This window comes from Trachypithecus francoisi, unplaced genomic scaffold (assembly GCF_009764315.1).
Source record: "Trachypithecus francoisi isolate TF-2019V2 unplaced genomic scaffold, Tfra_2.0 Lachesis_group0, whole genome shotgun sequence".
NCBI classification, from domain to species: Eukaryota; Metazoa; Chordata; class Mammalia; order Primates; family Cercopithecidae; genus Trachypithecus; species Trachypithecus francoisi.
In genome coordinates, this window is record NW_022681453.1 from 151,620,705 (window position 1) to 151,642,409 (window position 21,705).

At 36.9% G+C, this 21,705-nt stretch overlaps 1 protein-coding gene across 8 annotated transcripts in view; it reads left to right on the forward strand.

Annotated features, from left to right (window-relative positions):
• The window catches only part of XRN1 (5'-3' exoribonuclease 1), a 158,739-nt gene that overhangs the window by 27,048 nt on the left and 109,986 nt on the right, over positions 1-21,705 (forward strand). For all 8 annotated transcript variants that reach the window (XM_033212426.1, XM_033212421.1, XM_033212424.1 and 5 more), the window contains exons 15-20: positions 1,093-1,212; positions 5,086-5,255; positions 6,801-6,921; positions 7,018-7,116; positions 11,153-11,256; positions 14,054-14,185. In XM_033212426.1, the coding sequence (XP_033068317.1) occupies positions 1,093-1,212; positions 5,086-5,255; positions 6,801-6,921; positions 7,018-7,116; positions 11,153-11,256; positions 14,054-14,185 (746 nt within the window). The remainder of the gene's footprint in view (positions 1-1,092; positions 1,213-5,085; positions 5,256-6,800; positions 6,922-7,017; positions 7,117-11,152; positions 11,257-14,053; positions 14,186-21,705) is intronic.

The window sequence follows — 21,705 nt, forward strand, 5'->3', positions numbered from 1 at the left end:
TAAGTCGTTTATCCCAACAGCAGTACTACCTCAGTATATGTTTGTTTTTAAACATTTTATTTATCAAATTGTGAAATAAAAAGCTTTCTTTGGTTAACATATTTCTTGTAACAGGAGGAAAATATTTCAGGAGTGATAAGGTTACCAAAATTACGCTAAGCCTACTAAGGTGATTCTGAAGTTATACTTTGTATCATTCTTCGAGGGTAACAATCTGTTCTTTTAATTCCATGGTTTGGTCAGGAAATGGAGTAGACACACACACACCTTTTACTTCTTTAGCAGTGTCAGACTCCCTTCTGCATCTTTCTGAACCTTAACCCATTCTTGGTCCTGGCTTCCCTTTCTTCATAAGTTTCTTTGATTCTTTTTTTCCTGCCTTTGGATACAATATGCTTTAATACTCAACCACTCTGGACCAGCATGACCATGCAAGTGTTTTACAGTCTGTTTTATTGTACAGTGCCCATGCCATACTGGTTGTTTTAAATATTTTGAGTATTACCCTGAGAGTATACTGCTTTATTTCCTTATGCTTTCTTTGTCTAACTCCGTTAGAAAGTCATAGAAATGTGTTATTGAACTATTTCTCTTTGATATTAGTGGTGCAGTGGTTCTTGGATTTTAGGCTATTTTTCTTGTAAACAGATAAATCTTGGATGTTACATTACTTAATAGAATCAGTTCTTCAGGACATGAAAGTAAATTGTCAATTTGAGGCTAAAAATAGAGGACTACTAGATAGATGCCTTTTAGGTGAACTGAATGAAGTCTGAATAGAAAAACAATTTAGCTGTGTGTCTTGTAGAGTGAAGAAAACAAGAAAAACTAATTTAAAATGAATGTTGAGAGTAAGGATGACTTTGCTACATAATTAGGTTAGTAAAATATGTAAATGAGGAGTAGCGGTGAAATCAGAATTCTTATAGTTGAAAATCAAAATATAGCAAGTATATTGTGACATATCTAAGATACAAAAATTTAGTTTGCTTAGAAATTTTAAACTAACAGGAAATATTATAAATACATTAACGAAAAGCTATATTGATATTGGTTCTTATATTTCTATTATGCTATTTTATATTTTCACAGCATTTGATGACCAGTGAAGACTCACCAATTATAGAATATTACCCACCTGATTTTAAAACTGACCTAAATGGGAAACAACAGGAATGGGAAGCTGTGGTGTTAATCCCTTTTATTGATGAGGTCAGTGCATGAAATAATCATTACATACACATATATTCTTAATCAGAGACTATTTCACATAAGTTAATGAGCAATGGGTTTTAATCACCATTTATGTTTTGTTAATGAGATTTAACTACCCTCTTCATTATGTGCATAAAAACTTCTAGGTATGCTAATTATAATAAGGCTGAAGTGGCTTTACAATTATTAGACAAAGTAGTCTTCAGAACAAGGAGTAATATTACCAGAGATAAAGAGATGTTTTATACAGATAAAAGAGTTCAGTTCAAGAAGACATAAAAAATCCTAAATATATCGTAAAAATTATCAGAATTATAGCTAGAAATTTCAACACTTTTCTCCGAGGAATAACACAAGAGGACAAAAATTCAGTAAGGATAAAGAAGGTTTGAATAATGCTATAAATGCTATAAACCTACTCATAGAATTAAATTAGAAATAGTAACAAAGATCTGGGGAATCCCTATATGTTTTGAAACTGAATAGCACACTTCTAAATAACCTATGATGAAGAAATTAAAAGAAAAATTAGAAAATATTTTGATCTGAATGATAATTAAAATACAATACATCATAATCGAGGCTGAGCGTGGTGGCACACACCTGTTATCCCAACACTTTGGGAGGCCAAGACAGGAGGATTGCTTTTTTTCCCCTCAGGAAAGAAAGAAAAAGGATCCATGGTCGGTATGATATGACTAAAGCAGGGCTTAAAAGGAAATGTAAGGTTCTAGATATTTATGCTAAACAAGAAGAAGATTTAAAATAAACTACTTAAGCTTCTGCCTTAAGAAGATAGAAAAAGAAGAGCAAATTAAACTCAAGCAGAATGAGGGAAATAAAAAGAAGCAGAAATCTACAGAAAATGAACAAACAATGGAGAAAAATTAATGACATCAAAAGTTGGTTCTTTGAAAAGATTAATAAAGTCAGTAAATCCTACCTAAACTAATCAAGGAAGTTAAATAAAAGTGGGGAAGACAGACATAAATTACCAATATTGGGAATGAAAGAAGAGATATCTTACAGTTCCTACATATAGTAAAAGGATAGTTAAGGAATGTTATGATCAAACTTTATGTCAACAAATTCAGCAACCTAGATGAAGTGAACATATTTCATCACAACTTAGCAAAACTCACAGAAAAAAATATAAAAATCTGAATAGTCTTTTATATCTTCTAGGCCCTGATGTCTTCACTTGTGAATTCTAGCAAACATTTAAGAAATAATGCCAGTCTTTTTTTGTGTGTGTGTGAGATGGAGTCTTGCCCTGTTTCCCAGGCTGGAGTGCAGTGGCACTATCTCCGCTCACTGCAAGCTCTGCCTCCTGGGTTCACGCCATTCTCCTGCCTCAGCCTCCTGAGTAGCTGGGACTACAGGCATCTGCCACCAAGCCCAGCTAATTTTTTGTACTTTTAGTAGAGACGGGGTTTCACCGTGTTAGCCAGGATAGCCTCGATCTCCTGACCTCATGATCCGTCCGCCTCAACCTCCCAAAGTGCTGGGATTACAGGCGTTAGCCACTGCACCTGGCCGAAATAGTGCCAGTCTTACACAAACTTTCAGAAATAGAAGAAGGGAAATTGCTTCCCAACATTTTATTAGACTAGCATATTCCAGATACTCAAATTTGACATGGCGTTAAAAGAAATGAAAATTACTGACTGATACTTCTCCTAAAAGTAGATGCAAAAACTCCTAAGAAAGTAACTTGAGGCCAGGCACGGTGGCTCATGCCTGTAATCCCAGCACTTTGGGAGGCCGAGGCAGGCGGACCACGAGGTCAGGAGATCAAGACCATCCTGGCTTAACACGATGAAATCCCGTCTCCACTAAAAATACCAAAAATTAGCAGGACGTGGTGGAGGGCGCTTGTAGTCCCAGCATGCATTAAGTGTAAACTTGCTGTGATAGGCAAAAGCTTGCGTTCTCACTGTTTTCAAGGTGTTAATTTAATACCAATCCATTATTATGCTGATAAAAAGGCAAGGATCACCAGGGACATCTTTTCAGATTGGTTTCACAAACATTTTGTACCAGCAGCTTGTGCTCACTGCAGGAAGCTGACTGGATGATGACTGCAAGATTTTGTTATATCTTGACAACTGTTCTGCTCATCCTCCAGCTGAAATTCTCATCAAAAATAATGTTTGTGGCTCACACCTGTAATTTCAACACTTTGGGAGGATTACCTGAGCCCAGGAATTCAAGCCCACCCTGGGCAACATAGCAAGACCCAACCTCTACCCCTCCAAAAAAAATTAACTGGATATTGTGGTGTATGCCTGTATTCCCAACTGCCTGGGAGGCTGAAGTGAGAGGATCGCTTGAGCCCAGGAGGTTGAGGCTGCAGTAAGCCATGATTGCCTCACTGCACTCCAGCGTGGGTGTCAAGAGCAAATCCCTGTCTCAAAACATAAACAAAAATGTTTATGCCTTTTTGCCATATACTTCTCCCAACTATGACTTTATTAATTCAGCCATGTCACCAATCATATCCAAAAAATTATTGCCAAGACCAGTGTCAAGAGGTTTTTGTCCTATGTTTTTTTCTAGTAGTTTTATAGTTTAAGGTCTTAATGTTTAGGTTTTTAATCCATTTTGAGTTGATTTTGTTTATGGTAAGGTAAAAGTCCAATTTTATTCTTCTGCATATGGATATTCAGTTGTCCCAACACCATTTATTGAAGAGGCAATCCTTGCCCTATTGTGTGTTCTTGGCAACCTTGTCAAAAATCAGACGGCTATAAATTAAGGATTTATTTCTGGGCTATTTTGTTCCATTGGTCCGTATGTCTTATTGAAAATACTTTTATGTATGTTTACCTTTTGCATTTTCTCTTTTGTAATTTGCTTGTTTTATTCCTTCCCCGATTTTTCTTTTTTTCTTTTGATTTTTAGCTACTTTGTATATTAGAAATAGTTTTCCCCAGTATCACATCTGTCTCTTGATTTGTATATGGCATTTTCTGTCGTATACATTATCTTTTACTTAAAAAATGTCTTTCCCCTTAAGGCTGTTAGGTTTTTTTCTGTCTTCCTTAAATAAAAGTTTATCACACTAAATTATCAATACCACCTAGATTTTCTTCTGATACATTTATTATTTTGTTACTGTGATACTTGTTTTTATATATGGTAGGAAGTTCAGAAGTGTATGTGCTTTTTTTTCAGCTGGATAGCTAGTTAGGACATTATTATTTAAATACCTAAAGGACTGTGTTTTGGCATAGATTTGGGTCTATTATTGAACTCTATCTATTCTGTTCTTCTGGTCTGTGGGTCTCTTGTAGTGTCACTACTAGTGTTTTGATTACAGTAGCTTTATCAAAAGTGATAGGATCTGATAAGACAAGTCCCAGGTTACTTTTTACTGTTCATACATTCATTCTTCCATATTAACACTGGTATCTTACCCTTTTTTTAAAAAAAAAAAAAGATATTTTAAATCATTGATATCCTGATTGGAATTACTTTAAATGTATAAGTTAATTTGGAAAGATGGACAGTGCTATACTACTACAGATTTTGTAAAGAGATTAATGCTCTGTGAATTATGATATAATAATTATAATAGATTCACACTTAAAATTTTGTTTTCTGCTGCCTTGCTTATTTGCACTTTAGTGGCTACTGTTGGGGTAATAGCTTCAGAGGACTTTGCAGTGGCAGCGGTATTCTAGGGCCCTTTGAAACAACAAATAGCATATTTTTCATGCAATAAAATGGAAGAGTTTCATTAGTTAAGATTTTGTTTTTCAAGAGCACAAATGGTTATACTGTATATGGAGGAAAAAGACTTACTCTGTTTGTTGAGATTACAGAATTTTTATACTTTTAACCCTTCTCGTCAATCCTTATATTCAGAAGCGATTATTGGAAGCCATGGAGACATGTAACCACTCCCTCAAAAAAGAAGAGAGGAAAAGAAACCAACATAGTGAGTGCCTAATGTGCTGGTATGATAGAGACACAGAGTTTGTCTACCCTTCTCCATGGCCGGAAAAATTCCCTGCCATAGAACGGTGTTGTACAAGGTAATGTTACTTGGTAATTTTTCAACAACAAAAGAGTCCTCCTAACCCAAGGGTGCGAGAAGTGGGGGAGAGGGAACTTTGAATATCTGTTTGGAGAATTAGCAAATAGTTTATGACAGTTATAGTCAATTGATAATCAGTGAGTTACATCTAATTTGCCGAGGATCTAAGGATCTCTCACACTTGTGTCTATAATTCTCTACTTTGGTCAGATTCTGCATTTCTCTTTCCTCCTTCTATTAAAAGTGTTTGAATTTTTTCTCTCTAATGTATATCCCTGCATTTTGTCTCCCTCGAATGGATATGTGAATTTTTGTTTCCATTGTCAATGTCTCCGCTCCCAGCATTATTTGATAACGCTGTGACATTGATGATTATAACCCCCAGCCACCCAACTAGAAAGACGGAAATAAGAAATAAAGAGTGGCCGGGCGCGGTGGCTCAAGCCTGTGGTCCCAGCACTTTGGGAGGCCGAGACGGGCGGATCACGAGGTCAGGAGATCGAGACCATCCTGGCTAACACGGTGAAACCCCGTCTCTACTAAAAAAAATACAAAAATCTAGCCGGGCGAGGTGGCGGGCGCCTGTAGTCCCAGCTACTCCGGAGGCTGAGGCAGGAGAATGGCATAAACCCGGGAGGCGGAGCTTGCAGTGAGCTGAGATCCGGCCACTGCACTCCCGCCCGGGCGACAGAGCGAGACTCCATCTAAAAAAAAAAAAAAAAAAGAAATAGCTCCATTTTTTTCTCTTCATTACTTCCTTGTTTTTTCTCTTCTCTCATCTTCCCTGCAAATAATCTACCTAGATGGCAATTCAGTGGCAAATAAAGTAAACATCTCTCAGTTACAACTTTTCCTTTTGTTAAAGGAAAGAGAAAGATAAAATAGGCATTATAAAATGTTTATTTTCCATCCTGGGTTTTGGAACATGGAGGATATGGAGATTTGTGTTACGTGTCATATTTTCTCATAAAACTTATATATACAGTTTTGTTTTAGATTAATGGGGAAGATCTCAACTTAGTAATCTATAGGGATGATTGTGTCTAGACCAATAACAGTAGAGAGGCTGGTTATCTGCTTGTGGTTTTTTTTTTTTTTTTTTTTTTTTGAGACAGAGTCTCGCTCTGTCGCCCGGCTGGAGTGCAGTGGCCGGATCTCAGCTCACTGCAAGCTCTGCCTCCCGGGTTCACGCCATTCTCCTGCCTCAGCCTCCCGAGTAGCTGGGACTACAGGCGCCCGCCACCTGGCCCGGCTAGTTTTTTGTATTTTTTTTTAGGTAGAGACGGGGTTTCACCGTGTTAGCCAGGATGGTCTTGATCTCCTGACCTCGTGATCCGCCCGTCTCGGCCTCCCAAAGTGCTGGGATTACAGGCTTGAACCACCGCGCCCAGCCTCTGCTTGTGGTTTCTCCTTGTGGAACTTATTGTCATTCTCTTCTTTAAAAACAAGGATGAACCTTACGAAATATTCAAGGGAAAATTTAAAAACTGTAATTGTTTGTAATGTATTAATTTTAAATTAAATACCTTGATTTATTTTCTAGGTATAAAATAATATCATTAGATGCTTGGCGTGTAGACATAAACAAAAACAAAATAACCAGAGTTGACCAGAAGGCATTATATTTCTGTGGATTTCCTACTCTGAAACACATCAAACACAAAGTCAGTGGCTATTTAATTCAGAATTTTTTCACTTTATGAAGTGTGAAGTGATTATGGAGAAAGAATTAAAATTAAATTCTTTGAATTTTTTTAAAGTTTTTTTTGAAGAAAAGTGGCGTTCAAGTATTCCAGCAAAGCAGTCGTGGAGAAAACATGATGTTGGAAGTCTTAGTGGATGCAGAATCAGATGAACTTGTAAGTATTTTATTTATCATTCATTTATTAGATGCTTATAATGTATTAAACTGTTAACTGCTGAGATGTTTACCAAGGACGTATTATATGTTATAACTCTAGAAATTTGGAGCCTAAATAAGAATAAAGCAAAGAAACATTCATACAAATTAGATAATAGTTCAAGAACCTATATCATTGTGACACAATGAATATGCAAATTTTCTAGAAATTTTAAAAAGGAGACAAGCTATGTAAACCAAAAGTTAAGTATAGACTTGTAAATGAGAATAGGCTTGAGCTGAGTGCTGAGAAAACAGGTTAGGACAAAGAAAAGGAGGGGAAAGGCATTCTAGTCGAAAGAAATACCATGAGCCAGTCATTTCAGTCAAAAATGTGGTATATTATTGTTTTTAACCTTTTTGTGTGTCTGAACTATTTCTTAACACTTACTCTTTTCTTTAGAATAAATATGATATATTTGAGGAGAAGGAATAAATAAGCCTTATTGAAGCCGAGGATTTGTGTTTGGAAATAGTAGAAGATAAGGGTGAAAAATCAGATTGAGGCTAGATTATGGAGAACCTTGAGTACCAGGCTGAGGAGTTTGGACTTATTTTCCCATGACCATTATCTTGAAATTGGTATTTTCATAAAGGTTAATTTGGTGGCAGTATAATAAACCAAATTGCACAAAAGAGAAATTGAAGAAAGTGGGAAAGCTTACAGATGTAGCATCAGGTGATAGAGACATAAACTGTGGAAGTAGCCATAGATCTAAATGAACAATATGAAATAAAACTGATAGGTTTCATTATTTGATCAAATACAGGGGGTGAAAAGAGAAACTATTAATAGTAAATGTGACTGAGATATCCATGCTAATTAACTTAAAAAACAAAAAATTTTAGTTTACTGGACTCAAAAAGTTAAAACAGGGGAGTTGATGGTTTAGGGGGATGAAATGATAAATAATGATGGAATTTTAAGGTGATACTAGGATGTTTAACTGGAACTGCCTTGCCAGCCTTTCTTAACCGGTGTTCCACAAGATGTGTAAGCCCTAATGCCCTAAGTCATTCATTACAAGCAATACATTAACTTCTGTGCTTGTAGAACAGTAGGAGCTGTGTACCATCCTTGAGAGAATAGAGAAAGTAGACATATTTTGTGTTCTCTGGTTCAGGTGAAAAACCTGTTTAGAAAGGCTGTTTACGGCTGAACACCGTGGCTTAACGTCTGTAATCCCAGCACTTTGGGAGGCTGAGGCGGGCAGATCATCTGAGGTCAGGAATTGAAGACAAGCCTGGCCAACATGGTGAAACCCCGTCTCTACTGAAAATACAAAAATTAGCCAGGCATGGTGGTGGGCGCCTGTAATCCCACCTTCTCAGGAGGCTGAGGCAGGAGAATTGCTTGAACCCAGGAGGTGGAGGTTGCAGTGAGCCAAAATCGTGCCACTGCACTCCAGCCTGAGTGACAAGAGCAAAACTCCATCTCAAAAAAGAAAAAAGAAAGGCTGTTTATGTACAGTTAAATACCTGGAGCTAGAGCTTAGAGAGAGATAAGGATATTCAGGTTGTCAACAGAGAATTGATCACTTTGAGGTTCATTTCCCTGAAGACAAGGTACATTGAGTGTTCATGGTCTCAGCATAAAGAAATACCCACAGTTATAAATGGTGGTGAGGGAGCTGATAGAGACACAGGTAAGACAGAATGATTCCAAAGTTAAATAGTACCACAGAAACATGGAGCAGAGGATGTAAGCTGCATAAATCTGAAGAAGAATAAAAACTCAAATAAGATCTGTGAATTTGTCTATTAGAACATCAATGTTGATCTTTGAAAATTCCATTTCAGTAGATTGGTGGAAGCAGAATTTCAGTTCCTGAGAACTAGGCTAAGATTGGGTAGACGGGAAGTAAAGGTAGCAAGTATTAAGCCCTTGGTCAATAAGTTATTTATTTATTTGTTTGTTTGTTTGACGGAGTCTCACTCTGTTGCCCAGGCTGGAGTGCAGTGGCACAATCTTGGCTCACTGCAACCTCCACCTCCTGGATTCAAGCTATTCTCCTGCATCAGCCTCCCGAGTAGCTGGGATTACAGGCGCCCCACCCCCACGCCCGGCTAATTTTTGTATTTTTAGTAGAGTCAGGGTTTCACCATGTTGGCCGGGCTGGTCTCGAGCTCCCAACCTCAGGTGATCCACCTGCCTGGGCCTCCCAAAGTGCTGGGATGACAGGTGTGAGCCACCATGCAAGAAGTTTATCATTGAAAGGGATGCTAGAAGCATAACTATAAATAAGAGAAGATGCAGCCGATGAATCCGATGAATCAAAATCCCTACCAAAGAAATGACGGAGAGCTAATGGAGAAAGGAGGTTTTAAAGGCAGTGTAGAGGGAAAGAATGTTTATCATGACAGGACCCCATGTGACTTAATAAGGAATTTCACCTAGGGCTTAAATAAAAGGATTAATCTGGGAAAGGAAGACAACTGTTTCTTCAAAAACTAAAGGAAAGAGTGGGAGAATGAAATTAGAATTAGATCTATAGAAGGGAAAAGAATAACTGAGGGAGTCTAGTTTTAATGTTAAAACTGTTTTGTTTATCAGATTATGTGTTCTATTGTTTTGTATGTTCAAAGTTAGAAATGTCTAAATATCAAAATAAAAGTTACCCCAAAAAAGCCTAAAAATAGTTATCTGTAATTATTAAAATAGATTATTTGTAATGATTAAGGATAATAAACAGAAAAAAGATGAATGAACATTTGTATTTAAACTTCAGTTTCTATTAAAAAATTATTGTTGTCCAGCCAATATGGTTAAATTGAATTGGATAATATAGTTTCTTTTTTTCTTTTTTCTTTTTTTTTCTTTTTCTTTTTTTTTTTTTTGAGGCAGAGTCTCACTCTTTCGCCCAGGCTGGAGTGCAGTGGCGCGATCTTGGCTCACTGCAACCTCTGCTGCCCAGGAGCGATTCTCCTGCCTCAGCCTCCTGACTAGCTAGAATTATAAGCACCTGTCAGTTACCGTGCCTGGCTAATTGTGTGTGTGTGTGTGTGTTTTTAGTAGAGACCGGGTTTCACCATCTTGGCCAGGCTGGTCTTGAACTTCTGACTTTGTGATCCACCTGCCTTGGACTCCCAAAGTGCTGGGATTACAGGCGTGAGCTGCAACGCCCCCGGCCTACAGTTTCTTAAAACTAAAATTTTTTACTTAAGATATTATTTCCTACAGAATATTTGTAGAGTATTTTATGGTTTGTGAAAGCTTTCATGTATATGATTTTCTTTTATCCTCAACGTTGTAAGGTAGATGTTATTCCTATTCCTCATAAAAGAAAACTGAGACTCAGTGGGATTAAATGATATGCCAAAGATTCTATAGCTGAAAAAGTGGTAGAACCCAAATTTGGACCTGTGTCTCCTGATTTTAAGTCTAATATTCTTTTTTCATCACACCAGCCATGAACTGAAATGAGATTGTATTTCTTAGATCCTGTTTTAAATAATTGACTTTTTAATATGAAATAGTGAATAGTTCTTTTCTAGATATTTCTGCTGTTCTTTTTACTTTTCCCAGTTACCATAAAAAAATAAGCAAGATAATTAGAATGATAGAGTTTTACACCTGGATGAAAGATGGAATTTTGTAAAGCAACTCATCCAACTTGTTCATTTTATTTGTTTATTTTTGAGATGGAGTCTTGCTCTATTGCCTAGGCTGGAGTGCAGTGGCGCAATCTCACCTCACTGCAACCTCCACCTCCCAGATTCAAGCGATTCTGCTGTCTCAGCCTCCGGGTATCTGGGACTATGGTGTATGCCACCTCGCCTGGCTAATTTTTGTAATTTTAGTAGAGACAGGATTTCATCATGTTTGCCAAGCTGGTCTTGACCATCTGGGATTACAGGTGTGAGTCACTGCACCCAGCCCCAACTCATTTATTTTAGAATTTAAAAAACTTAAATGGAGATTGGAAAATTTTGCCTGTGTAAAGTTTTCTCTTAGACCCGAAATCATGAATGAACTTTTTTGCTTTTACTTTAAGACTGTAGAAAATGTAGCTTCATCAGTGCTTGGAAAATCTGTCTTTGTTAATTGGCCTCACCTTGAGGAAGCTAGAGTTGTGGCTGTATCAGATGGAGAAACTAAGTAAGTAAGATTTGATTTATAATTTTTCTAACATATATTTGCTTTGTTACTTTGATGGCTTTTATTGATTCATTTTTTTAACTGACAAAATTATATTAAGAACATTTACACTCTATACCCAAAATGAAAGTCTAATGACACCACTTGAAGTTGAAACACTATTGACAGTTTATTGTACCTCTCTCAGAGAGACATTTTAGATGCATATGTTATTTTTTTCCCTTTTAATTGCTTGGAAGTTTTGTATCCTAATTCTTTTCTGGAAGTGGTTATCATTATATTACTTAGCAAGTACATTTCTCTTTTAGTCATTCATATAAATTTTGTCTTGATTTCTTATATTTTATTTTTCATATGGCTAGAATTTTCTGAAATTTTTTTTTTCAGGGAAGATGGGTAGATATTATGGTTTTTTATTTTGAGTTATTACACATCAAAAATGTTTTTTTTTAATTCACACATAGGTTTAGAAGTTTGGAGGCCCAGTTTCTTTTCCTTTTCTCTTAGAGCTCTGCATACATCTCTCCATTGTGTTGTTTTATGTAGTGTTGATGAGAAGTCAGTGCCAGTATGGTTTTTTCTTTTATTGGCATCTGCTTTTGTATATGAAATCTTGAGGGTTTTTTAAATCAGAATTTAATTCCTCTACCTTTCTGATGAAGTCCAATTTATTAATTTTTTTATGCTTTTGATTTCATGTCTAAGAGCTCTTATTCTAACCCTAGATCCTGAAGATTTTCTTTGAAAAGTTTTATAGGTTTACCTCATTTTACATGAAATCAGTAATCCATTTTGAATTAATTTTTGTATAAGGTATAAGGGGTAGATCTACTTTCATATATTTGTGTATGAATATTCAGTTGCTCCAACATCATTTGTTGAGAAGACTGTGCTTCCTCCATGTCTGTTTTTATGCCAATAACACATTGGCTTGATTACCATGTTGTAAGTCTTAATTAACATCAGGTAGTGTGATTCCTTCAACTTTACTTTTTTTTTTTTTTTCCAGAATTGTTTTAGCTATTTTAGGTCCTTTGCCTTTTCATATAAATTTTATAATTTTCCTCTATCTCCAAAAAATCTTGGAGGGATTTTTGTAGGAATTGTATTAAACCTATAGATCAATTTGGGGAGATTTAACTAAGTTGAATATTCTGATCCATGAACACAATATATCTCTTCATTTGTTTAGATCTTTGATTTCTCTCATCAGTGTTTTGTTTGTTTTTTTTATCATACTGATCAGGTACATGTTTTGTTAGACTTACACCTGAGTATGTAGTTTTTCTTGGAGTATGAATGGTATTATGTTTTAAATTTGTTTCCCCTGCTAGTATATCAAAATACAGTTGATTTCTTATGTTGGTTTTATATCTTAGAATAATTTTTTCTTTTTTATTTTATTTTTAGAGTTCAGGACAGCCAGTTATTTTGTAGAATTCTAGATTTACCCTGTTGTTTCCTTTTAGTGTCATTTAACTTTGTCCTCTATCCCACATATTTCCTGTAAGTTGGAAGTTAGGGTTAGTAGCTTAATTAGATTCAGGTTAAACTTTTTTGGAGAAAATACTTTATAGGGGCCAGGTGTGATGGCTCACACCTGTAATCGCAGCACTTCGGGAGGCCAAGGTGGGAGGATCTCTTGAGGCCAGGAGTTCAAGACCAGCCTGGGCATCATAGTAAGACTCTGTCTCTACAAAAAAATAAAAACATTAGCTAGGCATAGTGGTGTGCACCTGTAGTCCTAGCTGCTCAAGAGACTGAGGCAAGAGGATTGTTAGAGCCCAAAAGTTTGAGGCTGCAGCAAGCTATTATCACCCCATTGTACTCCAGCTTGGATGACAGAATGAGACCCCATCTCTTTAAAGCAAAACAAAACAAAACAAAACTTTATAGATAATAATGCATACTTCTTATTGAATTTGTATTTTTTAATTCTTTAAAAATGTTTATTTTTATTATATGTTTAGTTTCTTAAAGAGAAAAAAATAATATGCTTTTAAATTTTATTGACTGACTGACTGATTGGGAGAGACAGGATCTTGCTCTGTTGCCCCGAGTGCAGTGGCAATCATAGCTCACTGCAACCTCAAACTTCTGGGCTCTAGTGATCCTCCCATCTTAGCTTCCCGAGTATCTGGGACTACAGATATGTGTTACCATACCTAGCATATTTTTTTATTTTTCTCTGTAGAGACACTGTCTCAATATGTTGCCAGGTTGGTCTTGAATTTCTGGCCTCAAGCAATCCTCACATCTCGGCCTCCCAAAATGCTATGATTACAGGCATGAGCCCCCGCACCCAACCTTAACTTTTGTTGATACATAATAATTGTACATATTTGTAGAATACATGTGATATTTTGATCATGTATATAACATGTAATTTTCAAATTATCCATTACCTCAAACACATCATTTCTTTGTGTGGGAACATTTTCAATCTCTTCTAGTTATTTTCAAATATATACTAAATTGTTAATTATAGTCAACCTATTGTTGCTACAGGACACTGGAACTTATTCCTTCTATCTAACTTTGTACTAACCAGCTTATCTTCTTCTTCCTCTATACTTCCCATGCTTTTAAAATTTGAATGAAATTAAGCCCTCGTTCTGCAATTTATATTATAGTTTATAAAAAGAATTATAATTATTATAGTTCTGTAATTTACATTTGTGGGATTTTTTGCTATTATACCATGTGAAAAAAAAATTCATTTGGAAGACTCACACTGCTAGAACTCTATATTAAACCAGAACATTTTGGTTATATAGTTTTTATTTTAACTTTTAAGGTTTTACTTGGAAGAACCTCCAGGAACACAGAAGCTTTATTCAGGAAGAACTGCCCCACCATCTAAAGTGGCTCATCTTGGAGATAAAGAACAATCTAACTGGGCAAAGGAAGTACAAGGAATTTCAGAACAGTGAGTATCATTAAAATTATTTAATATCATAGAACTAAAATCCACTTTAATGTACTTATTCTCTAACTTATTTTCCACTTAACATAGTAGTTACTCGGAATGCTAATTACACCTTCATCCTGTGTTTGAAAGAAAGTAATGAGTTCTAGTTTAAAATGATATCTGATTAGCCATAGTTACAGCCTTGCCCAGTTTGTCACTGACATACTTAATGAAGTATAGAAAAAAATGACAAATTCATATAATACTAGGAATAACACTTAATATATTGACTGATTTTGAGAGCTATTTTCACTAACTGTATAAGGCCATTGAATTGTTTGGCCACCTGTAAGTCATGAAAATTGGAAGAAAAACCCTCTTTTGTTCCTCATCTCCCGTTCCCCATTTCCTTTACTCTCTTCCACCCAAGCCCTGTATTCCCCGGGGCTTAGAATGCAGCCAAACTGAGATGCTAACCCATCTTGGAATGCTGGTTTTCAGTATCATCAGAATGTTTTGTGTCCCATGATCCCACACCAGCAGCATCTCTCTTTTGCCATCCAAACACAAGAATTCCCAAAACAAAAGCAGAATATGAGAGGCTGGCGTTGGCACATGAAATGTTGTTTTAAATGTTTGTCCATAGCCTTCCTATCCATGGATAAGCTTTTGGAGAATTCAAGGATACGCCATCTAATTTTGGGGCTAATACCAGGCCACAGTATCCTTATTCAAAGATGAATAAACCGGGAAAACATTCAAAGACCATGAAAAACCATCAACACCAAAGGAGATAAACAGCTCTTGAGAGGTAGAACATATTTTTGCCTACCAACAGTGTAAATTAGATACCCCATCATAGTTTACATCATTCTAAACTGTCTTTTGTAGCATATAAATAAAACCATAATAATAAACTTACTTGTATGATTAATTTAATAACTCTTTCTTTAGATACTATGCACCATAAGGGTAGAGAGCATATCTGTTTTTGTTACTTCTTTATTCTAATTTATTGGTTAGTGCCTATGTACTCAGTAATTGTTAATTTGAATGAATAGATAATATTTTAGTCAAGACTCCTTTAATTGGAAAAAAAAAATCATTCAAAGTACTTCAGATAAAGTGTTTAGTCAGGCCGGGCGCGGTGGCTCAAGCCTGTAATCCCAGCACTTTGGGAGGCCGAGACGGGCGGATCACGAGGTCAGGAGATCGAGACCATCCTGGCTAACACGGTGAAACCCCGTCTCTACGGCCGGGCGCCTGTAGTCCCAGCTACTCCGGAGGCTGAGGCAGGAGAATGGCATAAAACCCGGGAGGCGGAGCTTGCAGTGAGCTGAGATCCGGCCACTGCACTCCAGCCCGGGCGAAGGAGCAAGACTCTGTCTCAAAAAAAAAAAAAAAAAAAAGTGTTTAGTCATTTGTTTATGTATGTAATATTGATATATGAGTGTCAATGTATTGATACCTGCTATAATACAGTAGTATGCATTGTAATGAATAAAAACACATAATGAATAATAATGAATAAAAACACACAGTTCCTACACTTACGATATTTACAACTGCTGCATGGGAGACAACTATGATAATTGCTCTTGAAGGAGTAGTGCTCTGAGACCAATTTACTTAGCTAGGGAGGAATTTGTCTTAGTCAGGGACAGTTTCCCAAGGAAGTGTTGATTAAATTGATATCTGAATGCTTACTGGGAGTTAGGCAAGGAATGAAAAGGAAGTGTTTCATGATGAGGGAAGACTTACATGAAAAGCCCTGTGGCAGGAGGAAAAGCAGTGTGTATTGAGGAAGATTTGGCAACAAAGACAAAAGACAGTGACAACCTCAGAGGTAGGAGAACAGCTAGAAGAGGGTTATATCATGTAAACCAAAGGAAAAGATTATTTCAAGAATAAGGTAATAAACCACGCCATATATTTTGAAGAGATTTAGCAAGAGCTATATTGATTAAGCCATGGAGCTGAAAGCCAAACTGGATTGGGTAAAGGAATGATTGAGAGTTGCAGAAGTGGAGACACAGTAGAAATTGACAACTTCTTCAAAAAGTTTAGCTGTGAGAGAGAGACCAAGAGATCTTGACCTTTTATCTGTTGTTCCCCTTCTGAATGAGCTTGAAATTCTATGAGGGCAGCAAAGGACAGAGAGAACCATCAATGCAGAAGACTGCTGGAGATGATAACGATGTATACACGTTCTCGCAAGAGAATAGTTTCTACTACCTTCCAATTCAGCCTGTCTTGTTTAACCTTGTCAACCAAGTTGGGTAGACAAGGCTGTGTGGATTCCTGAGCACTTAGATTTATTTTTGTTTTATTCTGGTCACCATTTTCTTAGACTGCTTTTCTTTGCTACCATATTCCCCCCGATATCATCTCACTTTTTGTCCCTTCCTTTCATGCCTCCCTAGCTCTTCATCTTCCAAGGTGAAATTCACAAGATCACTGTTGCTCTGCCCCTGAGTGTTTACTTATTTGTGATCTTTGCACATTAGAATGTTAGTAGCATGAGATGAGGATTCCATGGCTCTAATATTAGGAGTGATCCTTACGCAGACCATTTAGCTCTATGACTTTTGCAGCAAGAATGTAGAACCTGTTATCTCATATCTCCATGTATCTTAACTAAGATACATTCTACCAAGTTGAGTATATTCTTTTCCTATAAACATACTCATGAAATATTTCCATAAGTACCAAATCATGTAGTTTTATTTTTAGAAACCCTCTAAGCACATATGATGTACCTAATAAATTTCTGTATACTTGTATAACAAATTTTTTTCTGATGAAAATCATCAGTAGGAAATAGCTAAAGAAGGATATATAATTGAGTAGAGCTGGGTTTTGGTTTATTCAGAGAGATTTAATCATGTGTAAAAACAATGAGAAGGAGGAGAGATAAAACAATAAATTCTAAGATGGAAGGAGATGGATTCTTAAACAGGACATGAGATAGCTCCTCTGTTTTAACAGTATGGGAAGCAAATATAAGTTGGTTTGTGTGTTTGGCATGGGGAAAGCTGAGCTCTCATTTGATTCTATTTTCCTTGTAAAGTAGATGCTGAGTTTAGCTATTGAGAATGGCTGGAGGAAAAGGAAGGTTGGTGATAAGTTGGAGTAGAGTGAAGGAGGTTTGAAAATAGTTATTCAGGGAAATAGAAGAGTATCAGTTGATCAGGAAAATGTGGTAGAATGGTAAGCAGTATTGAGGATCCTTTTTGAAGTTGGAGTCATGATTTATAACAAAACATTCTACCCTGTGTTTTGGGATAGAAGTGAGTTCATCAGTCACAGCCTTAGAAAAAACAGATGGCTGGATTTAGTCAGCACTGGATTTTGCCACATGAGCACAATGAAGAGACAAAGAGGCAAGGAAGTTTAGAATACTGGCAAGAATGTTGCTGAAGTGGTGGATGGTGGAATCTAAGTGGGATAGAGGGAGAAGTGAAGAAAGTAGAGGGTTTATAGTCTGGGAGGCCGGGCACGGTGGCTCATGCCTGTAATCTCAGCACTTTAGGAGGCCAAGATGGGCAGATCACTTGAGGTCAGGAGTTCAAGACCAGCCTGCCCAACATGGTGAAACACTATCTCTTCTAAAAATACAAAAATTAGCTGGGCATGGCAGCGCCCGCCTGTAGTCCCAACTACTTTGGAGACTGAGGCTGAAGAATCACTTGAACCTGGGAGGCAGACGTTGCAGTGAGCCAAGATCACACCACTGCACTCCAGCCTGGGCAACAGAGCAACACTCTGTCTCAGAAAAAAAAAGAAAGTCTGGGAGAAGATAAAAGTTCAGTGGTTTGGAAATCCCAGATAAAATTGAACAAAGTAGTTGAACATGCAAGTTGGATGAAGAGGAAGTTATCAGACAGTAAGATGTTTGTGTTAGTGATTTCAGAGGTTGAATAGTTATAGATAATGTCAAAAACCAAGTCATAGCCATTGGAAATTGCTGGCTTAGGTGAAATGAAGGAGGTTATTGGAGATAAAGAGGTTATGAAAATGAATTATTGTGGTGATGGGTAGATCATACATGTAGACATTGACATAAGAATAGAATGGGAAGTGGAGGGTGGTTTACTACTAGAGATTTTGAGGTCTCAGTGGGCTGTAAGGAGAACACCAAAACACTCTCCTACCCCTGAGGGTGCATGGTATGAAAACAAATAACTACCATTTGATAGGGAAGTGGTGGAACCTTCAGATAAGGAGGTAGAAATTGAGGATAAAATGGAGTGAAAAGGTTTAGGAATGGGAGAAGACCTGGAAAAGGGGGCAAGGAAGTACTTTATGGACATCATGGAGAAAGTGATGCACATAGAGGATAATTTGGAGGACAGCTCCAACACCCTACACCTCTATCAAGCAAGAGATTGATCAGCATTAAAAGTATGGTTATTGGCTGGACACGGTGGCTCACACTTGTAATCCCAGCACTTTAGGAGGCCAATTCAGGTGGTTCACCTGAGGTAAGGAGTTCAAGACCAGCCTGGCCAACACAACAAAACCCTGTCTCTACTAAAAATAAAAAGATTAGATGGGGCCGGGTGTGGTGGCTCATCCCAGTAATCCCAGCACTTTGGGAGGCCGATCACGAGGTCAGGAGTTCGAGACCAGCCTGGCCAACATGGTGAAACTCCATCTCTACTAAAAATACAAAAATTAGCCAAGCATGGTGGTGGGCTCCTGTAATCCCAGCTACTCAGTAGCTGAGACAGGAAGATTGGCTGAACTGGGGAGGGGGAGGTTGCAGTGAGCCAAGATCACGCCACTGCACTCCAGCCTGGGTGAAAGAGTGAGACTTCATCTCAAAAAATAATAATAATAATAATAATTAGTCGGGTATGGTAGTGTGCGCCTGTAGTCCTAGCTACTCAGGAGGCTGAGGCAGGAGGATTGGTGGAACCAGGAGGCCGAGGTTGCAGTGAGCTGAGATTGTAACAGTGCAATCCAGCCTGGGCAACAGCGAGACTCCATCTCCCCACGAACAACAACAAAAAAAATATGTGGTTATTAAATGACAGGTGATAAACACTGGAACTATTGAAATATAGAATTAAATGTTTTAGTGCTAACACTCTTTACATAGGAGAAAGTTCAGATAATTTCATTTATAATTTAGAAAATTAGAGAAGTATGAATTTTTTTTTTCTTCCCCCTGAGACAGGCTCTCACTCTATCACCTGGACTGGAGTGCAGTGGCGTCATCTTGGTTTACTGAAACCTCTGCCTCCTGAGTTCAAGCTGTTATCCCAATTCAGCCTTTCGAGTAGCTGGGACTACAGGCACAGGCCATTATGCCCGGCTAATTTTTGTATTTTTTTGTATTTTTAGTAGAGACAGGATTTCGCCCTGTTGGCCAAGCTGATCTTGAACTCCTGACTTCAAGTGATCCACCTGCCTCAGCTTCCCAAATTGCTGGGATTACAGGCATGAGCCACCACACCCAGCCAAAAAGTATGAATATTTTAAAATTTTAATTAAAAAATAACCATTGATAGAAATTGGAATACAAGATTTCTGACTTGCAAATGACTGATTAAAAAAAATCAAATGAAAGATGACTAGAATATAGAAAGGCAAAATAAAACATCATTTAGGAAGCTGAAAAAGAGAATTAAAATAAGATGACAGAAATGACCAAACTAAGAATTGTGTCAATAAATTTAAGAGGCTGTATAGTTCTTTTATTAAAATACAAAAGCACTTAGGTTACATCACCAAGATCATCATTCAACTGTTGACCAACTACAAGAAGTACACCTAAAGCCAAAGTTAGAAGTCTAAAGCACAGTAACCCCTCACCATCTACAGTTTTTAGAAAGTATAGTTTTATATTTATATTCCAAAAATTATTAAACATACATTTGGTTTGATTTCGTCTCTTTAAATTACGCATTATCAAATATATACCTGTGAAATACAGATAAAAAGAAAGTGAGAATTGCAGTATTAAAAATCAGACAAAGCTTAATTGAAGGCCAAAAGAATAAATAGGAGAAAAGATAATTATTTACGAAAAGTTTATTTCACACTGTAGATAAAACAAACATAAACCTGTATACACTAAAAAGGGAAAAGATTTAAAAAAAACAACCTGTATACACTGAAGAACGTAATTAACATACACTTGTATTTGGTGGATTCTAAAACACGTTTTATTACTTTTTGTCATTTATGAACTTATAATGTGTTTTGCAGTGTCAAAGTTTAATTGGAGGATTCTTTTCCTTGTTCAGTGGTACATCAAATAATGATATGTCTTACAATCAATTGTGTCTTGCAAACTACAGGAAAAACTGAAGCAAATTAAGGATCACTATAAGTTTGGGAGTCTGACCATTCTATCCCTGACAGATCTTTTTTTCTTTTTTTTTTTTAATAGAGACGATATCTCACTATATTGCCTAGGCTGGTCTCAAACTCCTGAGCTCAAGCAATCCTCCTGCCTCAGCCTCCTAAAGTGCTGGGATTACAGGCATGAGCCACCATGCCCGGCTCCTGACAGATCTAGTAATCAAAAAACAAATATACAAAAATAGAATCAAAATAATATAATTCATTGTTGTAAAAGTTATAGATCAGATTATGCACCATACATTAAAAACCCTTTCATGTAGGATAGTAAGAAAATACAATAAATTTTGTTTCATTCATATATAGATAGATAGATAGATATTTTTTTTTTTTTAGGGAGATGGGGGTCTTATTATGTCACTCAGGGTGGAGTAAATTGGCACATTCATATCATACCTCACCACAACCTGAAACTCCTGAACTCAAGCAGTCTTCCTGCCTCTGCCTCTGCAATAGCTGGGACTATAGTTGCACACCACCATGCCAGGCTACTATTTTAATTTTTTGTAGAGATGGGGTATCACTGTGTTGCTCAGGCTAATCTCGTTGAACACCTAGCCTCAAGTGATCCTCCTGCCGTAGCCTCTGGAGTACTTGGAATTACAATGGTGAGCCACCAAGTCTGGCTAAGAAATTTCAAAACAGACAACAACACTGACCCCAAAGCAATAAAAGTATATAGTAAAAGAAAAAGTAAATGGACGAAAATCTTCCAACTTCTTGGGAATTTAAAAGTTTTCAGCTAAATAACTATTTGGAGGATTTTATTTTAATGGAAACTGAAATACAGCCATACCTTGTTTTATTGTGCTTCTCTTTTTTGTGCTTCACAGATAGTTGCATTTTTTACAAATTAGAGGCTTGTGACAACCGTGTCACAACTCTTTCAGTGCCATTTTTTCCAACAGTATGTGCTCACTTCATGCCTGTGTGTCACATTTTGGTAATTGTCACAATATTTCAAACTTTATTATTATTATTTTTATATCTGTCATGGTCATCTATGATCAGTGATTTTTTAATGTTACTATTGTAATTGTTTTTGGGCACCATAAACCATGCCCATTTGAGATGGTGAATTAATAAATGTTGTGTGTGTGCTGACTGCTCCACCAACCAATGGTCCCCTAATCTCTTTCTCTTTCCCTATTCCATGAGACATAGCA